The following is a 15,463-nucleotide window of genomic DNA, read 5'->3' as shown; positions in this document are numbered from 1 at the left end:
TGCCTTTGATGGCATTTTGTTTTATCAAGTTACAGAGTCCTGTATGTAACCTCTCACACGTGAACCTGTAACCAAGCACCTGGGGGCACGCTGCTCGCTCCCCATTCATGTACAGCATCTACACGTCACCCAGAAGTGGTTTCATTCTTCCTTGAGCACTTGCAGCTGTGTTCCTGGGTACTGGTACTTCACCTGGAGTTCATCTGTCAAAGACGTAGATTCTGTTTGGTATCATCATTCACTGGACACCTCATTTTTTTTGGCTGGACACCTCTTAACATACGTTAGCCAGCCTTCCTGCAGCCAGTGGCCAAGCTGGGTAATGTCTGCTCAGCCCTTCTGAAGAAGCCGTAGAACTTTAGTTGACCAAAACTGGCATTTCTTACCTAAAAGAAAAAGGCCAGTCCCCTGTGTCCTACAGTTACACAGAGTGAAGTGACTCGCCAGGGAGCCCCTTCGTCAGCCTGCTCTCAGTTCTGGTGAATGAAGACGGCTGGCATTTTGTGTTCTCTGTCATCGGCCTGAGAGGCAGGCACCTGAGTGTCTGCCCCCTCAGGTTAGATCAGATGACAAGTGAGGTTGCTCTGCCTTGAGGAGTCTTGGGTGGGTGAGACTGATGGAATACACCAGGCTGCTCTTGCCTGGGTCTTTTCTGGCTAAACCGGACGTTGGGCTTGCTATTCAGTCCGGCCTCCTGTCTGTGCTAAGTCAGTGGTGCCGGCCAGGTGCGGGCCCCTTCCCACTCAAGACTGACTCTCTCTGAGCAGGTGGGACGCGTGTATCCCCAGGCTGTATACTTCCCCATCCGGACCCTGTACCTGACGCTGAAGATAGAGCAGCGGGAGCGCTACAAGAGCGGTAAGTCTCCTGGGGGCAGCGGCCAGGCCGCGGGGCGGGTCCCCAGGGCGTCCGGGTTCCCACTGTCGCCAGCACACGCCCGCCGGCAGCTCCCCTCCAGCCCGCAGGCCCGTCTGTGTTCAGATGCTGGGAGGACACCGGGGCGGGAAGACGAAACCTGACCTCCCGGGGGCTGCTGGTTCTCCTCCGTAGTGTGACAAGGTGTTCATCCACTCCAGTGATCCCATCCATAAGTAGGAGAAAATGTGTGAAACCCAGGGACTCAGTGGTAAAGAATCTGCCTGCCAAGACAGGAGCTGTGGGTTCGATCCCTGGGTCGGGAAGATGCCCTGGAGGAGGAAATGGCAACCTAGTCCAGTATTCTTGTCTGGGAAATCTTACAGACAGAGGAACCTGGCTACAGTCCACAGGGTTACAAAGAGTGGACACAACTGAGTGACTAAACAAAAAACAAAAGTTGAACTTAACTCATTAGTTATAAACGCATTCTGATAGACAGCACAAATGCCACTTACTGTGTTACAAGGAATCATACCTTCAGCTCTCAGAAGAATCTGCATAGAAATCAGTCTTACCTGGGACTTCTCTGGTGGTCCAGAGGTTAGGACTTCGAGCTCCCAATGCAGGGGTCACGGGTTCGATCCCTGGCCAGGGAACTAAGATCCCATTTCCACACGGTATAGCCTAAAGAAAAAGAAAAAAATCAGTCTTAACCAAATGTAAAAACTTATTCAAAATAGAAGTTTTTAATCTGTAATGATTACTGTGGTATGTAGAGAAATAACCTACTTAATGGCTTCAGTTACCCACTAAGCACGGTGCTCTGTAAACAGTCAAAGCACCGCTTACTTCCTGTGTCTTTAATACGTAGACACACTCACTGCGAGGCCAGAGCCTTTCCAGGAAGGTGACTCCCTCCTCCCGACGGTGGTGGCAGCTCCCGGTCCTGTGTAGGCTGGGTCTTCGTGCCAACCTCCTGGCTGGCTAGGTAGATTGGAGTTTGGGTCAATTGAAAGTTAAGGGTTTTTGTTCTAAGTGAGTTGAAGCTTTAAAAAAATGAGCATCAGGGGTTCTGTAACTTTTCTTACGTAGCAACTAGCTTTGTTTTTAATGTCATTTATATCTGTGGTTTGGCTTTCCTTGATGAAAGCACACTTCTAGATTCTCAGAGCTAATACAAAGAATGAATTGTGAAATATTTTGCCAGACCTTAAAAAAAAAGAAAACTCAGACTCCCACTGCAGTTAGAGGGAGTCCAGGGAGCCTGGGCCCCCCACATGGACCACAGTCACACGCCCACCTCGCGCCCTCACCCGTGCGCCTCTGCTTGCGCTGCGCCCCAGGACGGGGCACCTGCCTCACAGCCCCGGAGGCCCCCGGGGTGTGTCCCGCGCCGGCGGAACCAGCGTTCCTCTGGCCGGGGGGTCCTCGGAGCGCCGACTCTCCCATCGGTCAGTTCGGCGCTGACATTGGCGTTGTGTGTGTTGCTCTCAGATTCTGGACAGCAGCAGCCAAGTTCAGTGGGTAACCAGTCCCATTCTGCATCAGATCCAGGGCCCATAAGAGCCACGGCCCCCATGTGGCGCTGCAGCCGTATCATGCACATGCAGCGGGAGCTGCACCCGACGCTGCTGTCTTCCCTGGAAGGCATCGTCGACCAGATGGTCTGGTTCCGGGAGAACTGGCACGAGGAGGTACGCGGCGGGTCTGGGTGCCCTCGCAGACGCGGCCTGTCCACACGAGCTCCCCGCCCGTGTGTGTCTGTGGGTGGACTGGCTGATGCAGCCGCAGAGTCTCCACGACTGCACCCTGGTGCTGTCGTCTCCACTGAAGCAGAAAACTTCAAACGAAGGCGACATCAAGGAAGCTATTACTGCCCTTAAAACGCTTCTTTTGTTCACTTGTCCGAATCTAACTGCTGAAATCCCACCGCTGGCCAAGGAGCAGTGGGATGTGGGCAAAGGTCATCACAGGGGTCATCATCTCCAGGGGCCAGAGCTGGTTCTCAGGCCGCCTCCTCAGTGGTGGTGATAAATAATCAGCGTTTGTTGTCTGGTTGGCCATGAGGCCTGCTTGTTAGTGCTGTGTTACTTTGTGTGTCTGAAATAGGCTTTTCCTTAAACAGAAGGGCGTGTGCACAATGCAAAGGGTGGGGTTGTGGGTCTTGTTCTTCTGTTAACGTTTGGGACGCTGTTCCTTGCTGTTGAGAACGCAGCTCATGGCGTGAGCGTCCGGGGTACCCCCCGCCCTGGTTCTGCACACTCTGGCGCCCCGAGAGCTTTGTCCGTGGTGGGGCCGGCTGGGCGGGTGCCCAGTGGGTGGGGGGCAGCTTGCTCGAGTGCAGAGCTCTGTGGCGCAAGCCCACTGTGTCTCTGTCCCCCAGGTCCTCAGGCAGCTCCAGCAGGGCCTGGCCAAGTGCTACTCCGTGGCGTTTGAGAAGAGCGGAGCGGTGTCGGACGCCAAGATCACGCCGCACACCCTCAACTTCGTCAAGAAGCTGGTGAGCACGTTCGGGGTGGGCCTGGAGAATGTGTCCAACGTCTCCACGATGTTCTCCAGTGCCGCCTCCGAGTCACTGGCCCGGCGCGCCCAGGCCACCGCCCAGGACCCCGTCTTCCAGAAACTGAAGGGCCAGTTCACCACCGGTGAGTCCTGACCCGGGGAAGCGGCCCCTCACCCTGCTCCTCGGTCCTACCCATCCCAACGGAGGTTAACCGCCTCCGTTGCTTTTCTGGAACGCAGCACCGGGTGGGCAGGTTAGACTGTAAGCAAACGGGACACTCCCCTGCCCCGAGATCGCACAGCCTTCCCTCCAGGGGAAAAGTCAAAGAATTGGAGCCGGGGTAGACACAGGGATTTAGGATGCAGTCCTGCCGCCTGCCAGGTTTTTGTGGAAGATTGGACGGGGTCAGGTGAGGCAGTAAGACCCGCAGGCGCTGGCTCCGCGGTGACAGGCAGGGATCCCCCTGGTGGTGGCTCTGGTGTCAGGACTGGGAGGGGACGCTCACGTTTCCTGGACCCGTCGGAGCACGGATCCGGCCCCACCTCTCGGTGTGACCTCTTGGTGCCCCTCACTCAGCCCTAGTCCCCATTGGGGACCCCCGGGCACATGCAGGCCAGGCCGCGCCCCCTGGAGCTGGAGCGCGTGTGGTCTCTTCCTCACAGCAAACGGAGGTGTCTGAGATGGAAGTCTTGTGGACACCGTCCTATACTACCGAGAAGAAGTGATACTAAGTGCATCTGTATCTACACCCAAATGTAGTCTGAAATAGAGCCTTAGAGGTGGAACACATCTGGATTCTGATGTGAAAAAATGACAGGCGCTGAAACCTAGAAGAGGGCCAGCCTCGAGGCGCTGACCCACCGCCAGCTGCAGCGAGCGTCAGACGCCCTCATCGATCCCCTCTGGCCACGCGCCCCGGGGGCCGACCCTGTGTCCACCCTGGGTTCTGGTCTGGAGAGTGCAGGAGGGTCGCCCCTCCGCCCACAGCAGCATCGCAGCCCTGGCTCCAGCTCCACGTCTGTGAGCAGGGGCGAAGGCAGCTCCGGAGAGTCGGTCCCGAGACGGAAGACTGACCCACGTGGGAGCGCTGTGCCGAGCGCTGACGGCCGCTTGGTGGCGACAGCCCCAAACGCGAGTGCCAGATGCCCCTCCAAGGAGAAGGGGCCCCAGATGCCCCTCCGAGGAGAAGGGGCGCGCAGTGCGGCTCTTCCACGCTCATAAAGCAGATGAAGAGGCGTTAACTGACACGGCAGCTGGGATGAACTTCAGAGAAATTATGCTGAATGCAGAAAGCTGCTCTCAGGATTCCTGCCACGCACTTCTAAATCATGAAGCCTTTGTGAGGTCACGATGGAGAGCAGACCAGCAGTGGCCAGGCGTCGGGTGTGGAGGAGGCGGGCATGGCTCAGAGCTGGTGGACTGGGGGCCTCCTGGATACACAGCGCCCCCCACACGTCTCACGGATGCACACGTGCACACAGAACACACACAGGTCACGTGTCTGAATCAGCCCCGTGGGTTGTGCCAGAGCCTTGGTTTTGGGAAGGGGTGTGTGGCCCTCCCTGTACGTTTCTTGGTGCTCCTGTGAACATTTATTTCAAAATAAAAGTTAACAGCAAATAGAAACCTGTTCCATGAAGATCAGGCCTGGCCTTGATAACAGCTTCCTGCCCCCGAGTTGAGAAGGTGCAGCCCTGTGTCCCGGTGGACAAAGACCTGCCTCCCCCGTGCTCACCTCGCTAGTCACAGGACCGCACGTGAGATGGTAAAGGAAAGCCAGAGAAATGCCATGAGGAAAAACCCCACGAGAGAAGTACATCGACTGTCGTGAAACTGATGACACGCATACACAGTTAAACTCACACGTGGGCATGACGAGTGGAGTTGTGGGAGCAGCCGCGTGTCAGGCCCAGAGCTCCGCGCCGTTTATTCCAGTCGGCATTTTTATGTGCTGTTCATTGGAGTCCTGCCCCTCACAGCACTTTATCATAGACTAGATAGAAAACGTGCCTGTTTCCTCCCTGGGCTGTGCCGGAGTCGTAGTTGTGCAGTGAATTGAAAATCACCCAGGTGACCGAAAATGTTTCTTAATCATATTCTATTTTGCAGATTTTGACTTCAGTGTTCCAGGATCCATGAAGCTTCATAATCTGATTTCCAAACTGAAAAAGTGGATCAAAATCCTGGAGGCTAAAACCAAACAGCTTCCAAAATTCTTCCTCATTGAAGAGAAGTGCCGGTTTCTGAGCAACTTCTCGGCACAGACGGCCGAGGTGGAAATTCCCGGGGAGTTTCTGATGCCAAAGCCAACACATTACTACATCAAGATCGCTCGGTGAGTGCGCCTGGCCAGCCTGGGGTCACCAACACCTTCCCCCAGCAGATGCCCGGGAGATGCTCCAGGGAGACCAGTCAGCGGTTCACACTGTGATTCCCTCCCTTCTGCCCCCAGGAGAGACACGGGACTGCCCTCAGATTGGAGTCATTGGGCACCTTTCACGTGTCCAGGTGAACCCGTGGGTTCCGTGTTTTGTCTGAGTCAAGCTTGTGTTTGCTCTCAAAAGAACCCTTTCTGAATGCTTGTAGAACTTGACGAAGCAGAGTTTTGCAGTGTTTTGTATACTCTGAAAGCACAGTATTCAAAACAGAATCAAATGATGTTAAAATTTTTTAGAGCAAAGCGAGTTGCATCCCATTTAAAATGTAAAGCGAGCTGGGAACTGGCGAGCCTTAACAGGGCCCTCCAAATCGGACCCTGCTGCTCCCCTCCACTGTCGGCCCCAAGGGTGTGCGGGCCCCACACCGCCCCTCCGCTGTGAGCCCCGAGGGTGCACAGGCCCCATGCCGGCTCATCGGCAGCGGATCCTCTGTCCCAAGGGCCCAGGCCCTCCCACTTCTGGGGTCCCCGGTGTCCTCTGACTGCTGAGGCCAGACCCTCCGCACAACTGGTCGTCCGGGAAGCTCTGCTCTCAAAGCAGAGGGGCGGAGTGGGCGCGTGGCGTGGTGTCAGCGCCCGTGGTCTTGGCAGGTTCATGCCCCGGGTGGAGATCGTGCAGAAGCACAACACGGCGGCCAGGAGGCTCTACATCCGCGGGCACAACGGCAAGATCTACCCGTACCTGGTCATGAACGACGCCTGCCTGACTGAGTCACGGCGGGAGGAGCGCGTGCTGCAGCTGCTGCGCCTGCTCAACCCCTGCCTAGAGAAGCGGAAGGAGACCACCAAGAGGCACCTGTTCTTCACAGGTACGTGCACGGCCGCCGCCAGGTATGCCCTGCCAGCGCCTCTGGGTACGCCCTGGTGGCGCCTCTGGGTATGCACGCGGCCGCCTCTGGGTATGCCCTGGTGGCGCACGGCCCCTGCAGGACACGCGCCTGACCAGTACCCGCCTGGAGAAGCAGGCCCCGACCGGGTGCACAGCTGTCTCCACTCGCCCGTGAGCCTGCCCAGGCTCTGGTGACGTCGGCTGAGCAGGTGGCGTGCTCCACATGGTTTTTAAGCACAGTCTTTGATCTCTTCTTGGACTTCTATCGTGGCTCAGCTGGTAAAGAATCCGCCTGCAATGCAGGAGATCCTGGTTTGATCCCTGGTTTGGGAAGATTCCCTGGAGAAGGGAACAGCCACCCACTCCGGTATTCTGGCCTGGAGAATTTCACGGATTGTATAATCTATGGGATCACAAAGAGTCGGACATCACTGAGTGACTTTCACTTTCACTTCTTGATCTGCTCTGGGCACCACCTGAGGTGCCCGCCTGGGAGTCGAGGAGCCCCAGGAAGGCCCCTGACATCTCATTGAGGCGGCACCCAGCAACCTCGGGTGAGGTCTTTACAGAACTGAGTGGTGGTGGGTGAATCGTGAACCTGTCACGTGGGGCGGGGTGGTGCCTGTGACTCCCCAGCCCCAGAGAGAACAGCGGTCACCCTTCATGCTGACCCGGGTTTGGAGTCCGTTGCCGTGCGTGGTGTCTGGTCCTGTTCGGAGCTCTCTGATGGCTGAGCTGTGATCCAGCCTCTTCTGACCTAAAGTCTCTCAGCCTTAAGTTCAGAATCCCCCAAAATAAGTGAATTGAGACATCGGCTCTGCAGAGCGCTGTGGGTGTTGGAGTGCATGTGTGACGCACTCTGCTGGTCGGTCCCCGCCTCACCCGCTGTCTCCCCTCTCTCCTCAGTCCCCCGCGTGGTGGCCGTGTCCCCACAGATGCGCCTGGTGGAGGACAACCCCTCCTCGCTGTCGCTGGTGGAGATCTACAAGCAGCGCTGCGCCAAGAAGGGCATCGAGCATGACAACCCCATCTCGCGCTACTACGACCGCCTGGCCACGGTGCAGGCGCGCGGGACGCAGGCCAGCCACCAGGTGTGGGCGGGCGGGTGCGGGGTGGGGCCGTGCGCCTCGGCCAAGGGCCATTCACTGCAACGGGACAGAGGCGTTTTCATTCAGCCTTGCAGAAGCTCGGAGGCCTTCCCGCAAAGCAGCTCAGAAATTAGAATTTTAAAGGAACTTCCTGGCAGGTTCATTTGGTTGGCAGCCAGGGCGTAGGCGGTGTGAGACTGTCCGCCCGCCTCCTGGGCACGTTCACAGGTTTGCCTCCAGGCCTCCAGGTCACGCACAGTCTCTGTGCGGTGTGTCCTTGCTGAAATGCAGAACGTGGGGACGTGGAAACCTGTCGGGCCAGCCGTTTCTGTGGCCTCGGGAGTCCCGGATGCCCCGGTGGCACCTGCTGGCGGGCCGAGGGTCTCTCTGCACCTGCGGGTCCCGCTCTGGGGCAGTGGGGCAGGGGGAGCATGGGTGAGAAGGCTTTGTCCAGGGTTCTCTGTGTCACCAAGAGGCAACTCTGTGCCCGGTTCTCCTGCTGCCTCCGTGGTCCTTCTTGTGCTCCCCGAGGGCGCCTCCTGGATCTGGGGAGAGACCCCCAGGGCTGGAAGCTGCCTCTGTTGTCCAGGGACCGGTCTCCCGTTAATCTGGGTCCTAAAGGGCTTGGTTCAGGACAGCCCAGGGGTGCCCGTCTGAGCCCAGTGCCATGCTCAGGTTGCAGGGCCTCGAGTCAGCCCCCACCGTCATGCGGGCAAAGCAGGTGGGGTTCTTCTGTGCTCAGTGGTCTCTGTGGACCATGGCAGTTTTGAGGTGTCGGTGGGAGTGAATGGACTGGATTCTTAAGGCTCTGTGTTCCGTGGACTGTGGGAGCCAGTGACCCTTGTCTGCAAATACGTGGCTACATCGGAAGCCCCCTCCCATTTTGTGAAGATGGAGCTGAGCGTGGGTCTGGCACGGGGTGGTGCAGGGCCCTCCTGGGCCCGCGGGAGGCGCGGACGTCTCTTCTTAGTCTTCCTCTCCCTAGTTTGCTTCGTCACTAATTCGGCTCCTTTACCCTTTGCGTTTTTTACCACACTGCCTGTAAATTTGCTTGTTCTGGACACATCATGTGAGCAGAGTCACACAGCACATGCTCTTTCGTGCCTGGCTCCCTCCGCAGCGTGTTCTCAAGGTCATCCGCTCGGTGGCACATGTTGGTACTGTTTCTTGCTGATTATTTCCTCATATGAAGAGACCACGTTTAACTTATCCGCTTATTAGTTGGTGGACGTTTATGCCTTTTGTCTGTTGAGATTAATACTGCTGTGAACACACATGTACAGGTTTTTTTGTGGATTTGTGTTCTCATTTCACTTGGCCATCTATATACCAGGAGTAGAATCGCTGGGTTATGTGGTAACTCTCACGTTTAACATTTTGACGGAGCCACAGACTGTTTTCCAAAATGACCACGATGTACGCGAGTTCTGATTTCCCCACGTTCCTGCCAGCACTTAGTATTATGTGTCTTTCTGACTACAGCCACCCAAGTGGGTGTGAAGTGCTAGTTTATTTTGGTCGGTAGCAAGTGATACTGAGTATTTTTTCATTTGCTGATTGGCTGTTTGCATATTTTCTTTGGAGAAAAGTCAGTTCAAGTCCTTTACTCATTTTTTTAAATAAAATTTTTTTTAAATTCTGTGCTGCACCGGTCGTCGCTGCTCCTCAGGCTTTCTCTAGCTGTGGTGAGCGGGGTCTGCCCTCTAGTCGCCGTGCTCTGGCTTCTCGCTGTGGACCCCCGGCTCGAGAGACATGGCTGCAGCAGTTGAGGCACACGGGCTCCGCTGCCCCGTGGCCTGTGGAATCTTCCCGGATCAGGGATTGACCCCCTGTCCCCTCCATTGGCAGCTGGATTTTTAACTACTGGACCACCAGGAAAATCCCCGTTCGTTCTTTATGTTGGGTGATTTGTAAAAAGACTTGTTTTTTTATTGACTCTAAGAACTCTTTCTATGATCTGGACGTAAGTGACGACACAGGTGACTTTCTTTCTTTGCTGGGTACATCGTCCTGCTTCTCCACGTGCCTGATAACCTTCCGCTGAAAACAGGATGTTTTGGATAATGCAGTGTGGCCACACTCACCGTCAGACCCTTCCCCACGCGGTGTGTTGCTATGTGTGTGTGTGGCGACTTCCGGGCTCAGTCAGCCCAGGAGGCTGTTGAGGAATACCCAGAACCAACGCCGGCACCTTACCAGCGGCCCTGAGCACCACACACACACCCCCACCCCCACACCCCACCCCCACACCGAGGTGTCTGTTCAGCCAGCCCGCGCCTGACCTGCTTGCCGAACTCCCTGTCCACCAGGTCCTTCGCGACATCCTCAAGGAGGTTCAGAGCAACATGGTGCCCCGCAGCATGCTCAAGGAGTGGGCCCTGCACACCTTCCCCAACGCCACCGACTACTGGACCTTCCGCAAGATGTTCACCATCCAGCTGGCACTCATCGGCTTCGCAGAGTTCGTCCTGCACCTCAACAGACTCAACCCCGAGATGCTGCAGATCGCGCAGGTAACGTAGTGGGCGCGGCCGGGTCCCCCTCTCAGTCTGCGCCTGCTGCTTCTGCCCCTGAGTGTCTGCCTCCAACCTCCAGGACACGGGCAAGCTGAACGTGGCCTACTTCCGATTTGACATAAACGACGCCACTGGGGACTTGGATGCCAACCGCCCTGTCCCTTTCCGCCTCACACCCAACATCTCCGAATTTCTAACCACCATCGGCGTCTCCGGCCCCTTGACCGCGTCCATGATCGCTGTCGCCCGCTGCTTCGCCCAGCCCAACTTCAAGGTGGGTCAAGGGTCGTCCCAGGAGGAGCGCGTGGTGAACCCCTGGGGGATGAGACGTGGCCGGACGCCCATGGCCACGCTGGGGCTCTGACAGCGCTGTGCCACATGCCGTGCTCGGGAGGACAGACAGGGGTGCCGGTCCAGTCCATCTGACCCCCAGCCTGTCTCTTCGCAGTCGGAGACCGAACACACACCGTCCGGTCTCTTTTCTTCTGACTTCCAGGACCGCCTGTGCTGATAGCTCTTTTCCCAGATAAGCACTTTGTGTCTAGAGAAGGCTTCAGACACCAGTTGCTTTTGCAAAACATTTACTCAGAACATGTCTTAAATCATCGAGTCACCTCCTGACTGCAAACATGGACTTGGAGCTCTGTTGACGTCCGACTGCTCTCTTCCCCCCGCCCCCACCCCGGGGTCAGCGCGGCTCCGGGGCCCATGAAGGCCTCTGTGAAACGGGTCAGAACATGGAGCCCACTCAGGCAGGGAGCGCAATGACGCTCGTCCACTTAGGGTTAAGACCTGAAATACAGCACAATGTTCTCATTCTGTAGAAACACTCACTTCCGGAGACAGGGTTATCCGAGAGGGGCCCGTGATTGGAAACCCCGTTTAAAAACCTGTTACAACCTGGAAGAACAGCCGGCGTCACTGTGTGCGGCCTGAGTGGCTGTGGACGGGAGGAAGCTGGGCTTCTCCACACTCAGGCCATGCTCCTTCCAGCCCCAGTGGGGTGATTGCCTTTGCATTAGATCCACATAGAGACCACCCAGCACACTGCGCTGGGGCCAGGCCCTCAGCGTGTCAGTCTGGGTCACATTTCAGCAGCCCCAGCGCCTCTAATGTGACAGCGGGCCGTGGCTGGGCGTCCAGTTCTGGAGAGTTTGCACACGGCCTGTCCGTCTAGCCATCACACCATCCTGTCTCATCCCAGCGCCGCCGTCAGAGGTGATGGGCCTGGGTCCCCGGCCCTCCTCCATCCCCTCCCTTGGGCGTTCCTGCCGTCCTTCCACGGGCCCCCCTCCAGCCCCCACCACCTTCCCTCAGGACTCCATTCCACGGTGCCTTGACCTGGGGTCCCCCACCTCTTTCTTAGAACCCCAGGGGTCATCACGCGTGTCTGGCTGCAGCATCGCCACCAGAGTGACTGAGGTGTGGGCCCCGGCTACTGAGGCCCTGATGGCTGCCGCAACAGAGCACCTCGCTGGGACGCTGCCCTCTGGGCCGGTAGTTAAACACGAACCTTCCGTTCTCACCCCGCAGGTGGACGGCATCCTGAAAACCGTGCTGCGGGACGAGATCATTGCCTGGCACAAGAAGACGCAGGAGGACACGTCGTCCCCGCTGTCAGCCGCCGGGCAGCCCGAGAACATGGACAGCCAGCAGCTGGTCTCCCTGGTTCAGAAGGCCGTCACGGCCATCATGACCCGCCTGCACAACCTCGCCCAGTTCGAGGGTGGGGAGAGCAAAGTCAACACCCTGGTGGCCGCCGCCAACAGCCTGGACAACCTGTGCCGCATGGACCCCGCCTGGCACCCTTGGCTGTGAGCTCGGCTGCGTCGGCGGGGTGGGGCGGTTCCCGACGGTCGGGGGCTGAGCGTCAGGAAGGCCAGGCAAGTCCAGGTGGGAGCGGAGACCAACCTGCAGCTTTTAAAGCAGCCTTCAGAGAAGCCAGGATCTCTCTGTGAATTCTTTTCTATCGACTTCCTCCCTCGTGTGAATGTACAGATAGAACTGTAGGAAACGCTTCCTTGTCGTCGTTTTTAACTTTCGGAGGTGATACCTCCTAGGAGCTTCAGGCTTTTGTACAGAGCTTTGTACCAAGTGTACAGAAAACCCACTTTGTTAGAGAAACAGGAAATTATGAAGACAGCGTGCTGGGTTTTCTCTAAGCACAGACTTCCAGGCTGCGGGGAAGCAGCCTTAGAACCTCCCAGCACGGCTGGCGTGGATGGAGAGGTGGGGGCTGCCCGCCCTGCGTTTGGAGTCGGATTCCTCGGGGCCTGCAGAGCCGGAGAGTGAGCGCGACCCATGCTGTTCCGCTGCTCTTCGGCTGTCTTCTCGATATTTACTATCACTGTACCTGGAAAAAAACATTTTCCCCTCTTAATTTAAAAAGAAGCAACGAAGATTTGTTTGTTACCTCCAATCTGTTCTGTTCACATTTTTATGAGCCTTGAGAACGTTCTATCTAAATTTGTACAGTGTGAATTTTTTAGAATAAATATTTTATCAAAGGACGTGTTGTTTCTGCGAAGTGTGCCCCACCCCCCGCCCCTCGGGCCAGTGGGGCCTGGGCCCCAGGGTGGCCCCACGGTGACCGTGACATGGGCTGGGCCGGGGCTTGGGTGCGCGCCCCTCAGCGTGAAGTCCTGGTCCCGACCAAAGGCAGGAAAGCACACGCAGGGGGCTTGGCGCTGTTCCTGAGTTTCAGGGCTGCGGCCCAGTGACCCGCGTGCAACGGGGAGATGCCCGGAGGCGGCAGCCTGGAGCCGCGTGCCCGGCTGTGGCCCGTCCCGTCAGCGGGACAGACAGACTGAACTTCATCCCCTAGACTGCAGCCCCCACACGGACGGAGCCTGAGGGACTGGGTTTGGTCTATCTGACCAGATTGTCCCATTCTTTATTTGGAGCTGATCGTAAGTTATTTTACTAGTACTCTGCTGTTTTTGTGAGCAAGCGTCTTGGGTTCTGGAATGACAGGAGCCTGTATTTCAAATGACAGGTGTCACTGCACAGCCGGCAGGCTGGAAGGGGAAGGCGCCCGTCTGTCTGACAGCCCTCCCTGTGCAGCAGGGTTTCCATATCCAGGGTCAGGACGTAGCTGAAACCAGCCACTGAGTTACTTCGGTCCTCTTGGAGCGGGCGTGGAGCCTGGTGGTCGCAGAGATGCATGGACAGTGTTCGGGCGGAGGGAACGTTTGCTTCTCAGCCTCGCTGCTTGGAGTCTGGAGTCCTGGTAAGAAGGGCCCAGGTTCAAGGCCAGGCTTGCCCGCGCCGTGCCCCAGGCACTGACCTTGTTCCTGGGAAAGCCAGCCTCTCCCCATTGGAGACCCAGCCCCTCCCGTGCACCATCGGTTCGTCCCGGAGTTGGCAGCCCTGAGCCAGCACCTCCGTGACCAGAAGCCTCTTGCTCTCTCTCCCGAAAGAATGTGGCTTTGCTGGGACCTGGGTCCCCAGGAGCGAGGAAGGTCAGACAGAGGGCTTGTGTGGGGAGCCACCCCCAGGGTGTGCCCAGTTTTCCTAACGCGGTTTCCAGGTAAGCACGATCGGTAAGATTTTCTTAAGCTCTAAACTACATGTGACAGAATTTGCCATTTCCACCGTTTCTCTGCGTGCAGCTCAGTGGCCTTGAGTACCTTCCCATCATTATGCAGCCCTTGCCGCCATCACCTGCAGAACTTTTTCTTCATCCCAAGGAGAAACTGTTTCCATCAACCCTGAGTCCCGTGCTTCTCTCCCGGCCTGGGGCAAATGCTCTTCTATTTCATCTCTATGGTTTTGACTCCTCCAGGAATCTTGTAAGAAGCAGCAGCATGTGCTCTTTGTTCTTTTGTGACCCAACTTGGCTCACTTAGCGCAGCAGCCCAGCACGTGACGGAACGGCCTTCCTTCCCAAGGCTGGATAAGGGTATACGCTGCATGTGTGTGCCACGTTTTTGGACCCTTGGCTTGCTTTCGTCTTTCCGCTATTGTAAAAAATGCTGGAATGAACATGGATGTTTTGAGGGGAGTCAGAGTACCCATTCAACTTCCAACTTTCAATTCCTTGGGGAATGTATACAAACCTGAAATTTCTGGATTATATGGCAGTTCTATTTTTAATTTTTTGAAGAACCTCCATATTGTTTTTCAGTAACTGCACCATTTTACATCCCCACCAACAGTGCACAAGGGTTCTACTTTCTCCACATCCCTGTCAATACTTATTTTCTGATAAGAAAAAAATATATATTTTTAAACTGTGGGATCTGAGTTCCCTGACCAGGGATCCGTCCGGCACCCGCTCCAATGGAAGCATGGATCTGAACCACTGGACCGCCAGGCCAGTCCCCCAAACATTTATTTTTTGATAAGAACCATCCTAAGGGGTGTGTAAAGTGCCATTCGTCCTTATTGTGGGTTTGGTTTGCGTTTCTCTCATTGTTGGTGAGGTTGAGCATATTTTCATGAGCTTGCTGACCATTTGAATTTTATTTGAAGAAATGTAAATTCAAAACCATTGCTCATTGTTTCTGTAAGTTGTAGGCGTTCTCTATACATTCTGAATCTTAAACCCTTATCAGATACGTGACTTCAGTACTTTCTCCACATCTTCAGGCTGCCTTTTCATTCTGTTGATAGTATCCTTTCTTGCACAGGTTTTAAATTTTGATTGAGTTCAATTTATCTAGTTTTTCTTTTGTTGCCTGTGCTTTTTGGTTTCATATCTAAGGAATCATTGCCAAATCCAGTGTCAGCTATCAGACTTGCTAGTGAATTTTCTACTTCATGTATTTTTCAGCTCTAGAATTTTTATTTGGTTTTTTCCTTTCATGTTCATCATTTCTCTCTTTTCAAAGTGACTTTTTTATTTACTTGAAGTATAGTTAATGTACAGTGTAAGTTAGAGGTGTATGGTAATGATTCACAATCTTAAAGGTTATATTCCATTTATAGTCATTACAAGATACTGGCTATATATTCCCTGTATGTGCACTGCGTCCTTGTAGCTTATTTTATACCTAGTTTTCATTTGTGGCTGGGCTGGGTCTTCGCTGTTGCCGCGAGCGGGGGCTGCTCTCTAGCCGCGGTGCGCTAGCTCCTCACTGCAGTGGTTCCTCTGCGGAGGACGGGCACGTGGGCGCTAAGGCACAGGCTCCATGGTAGCGGCGCACAGGTTGAGTTGCTCCTTCACGACATGTGGAATCTTCCTGAGTCAGGGCCCACGTCTGCTGCACTGGCAGGTGGATTCTTTACCCC

The 15,463-nt window shown here is 55.7% G+C and overlaps 1 protein-coding gene across 5 annotated transcripts in view; it reads left to right on the top strand.

Annotated features, from left to right (window-relative positions):
* The window catches only part of TRRAP (transformation/transcription domain associated protein), a 90,365-nt gene extending 77,624 nt beyond the window's left edge, over window positions 1-12,741 (top strand). For 4 of the 5 annotated variants that reach the window (XM_055562505.1, XM_055562504.1, XM_055562502.1 and 1 more), the window contains 9 exons: window positions 775-858; window positions 2,353-2,552; window positions 3,242-3,503; window positions 5,471-5,696; window positions 6,390-6,607; window positions 7,534-7,718; window positions 10,025-10,228; window positions 10,311-10,505; window positions 11,765-12,741. In XM_055562505.1, coding sequence (XP_055418480.1) covers window positions 775-858; window positions 2,353-2,552; window positions 3,242-3,503; window positions 5,471-5,696; window positions 6,390-6,607; window positions 7,534-7,718; window positions 10,025-10,228; window positions 10,311-10,505; window positions 11,765-12,049 — 1,859 coding nt within the window. In that variant the 3' untranslated portion in view covers window positions 12,050-12,741. The remainder of the gene's footprint in view (window positions 1-774; window positions 859-2,352; window positions 2,553-3,241; window positions 3,504-5,470; window positions 5,697-6,389; window positions 6,608-7,533; window positions 7,719-10,024; window positions 10,229-10,310; window positions 10,506-11,764) is intronic. The other variant, XM_055562506.1, reaches the window with a different exon arrangement.
* The last annotated feature ends 2,722 nt before the right edge of the window (window positions 12,742-15,463 follow it).

The sequence above is a fragment of the Bubalus kerabau genome, chromosome 23 (genome assembly GCF_029407905.1).
Source record: "Bubalus kerabau isolate K-KA32 ecotype Philippines breed swamp buffalo chromosome 23, PCC_UOA_SB_1v2, whole genome shotgun sequence".
NCBI classification, from domain to species: Eukaryota; Metazoa; Chordata; class Mammalia; order Artiodactyla; family Bovidae; genus Bubalus; species Bubalus kerabau.
Note: the sequence above shows the minus strand (reverse complement) of the source record. Positions and strands in the feature narration are given on the sequence as shown.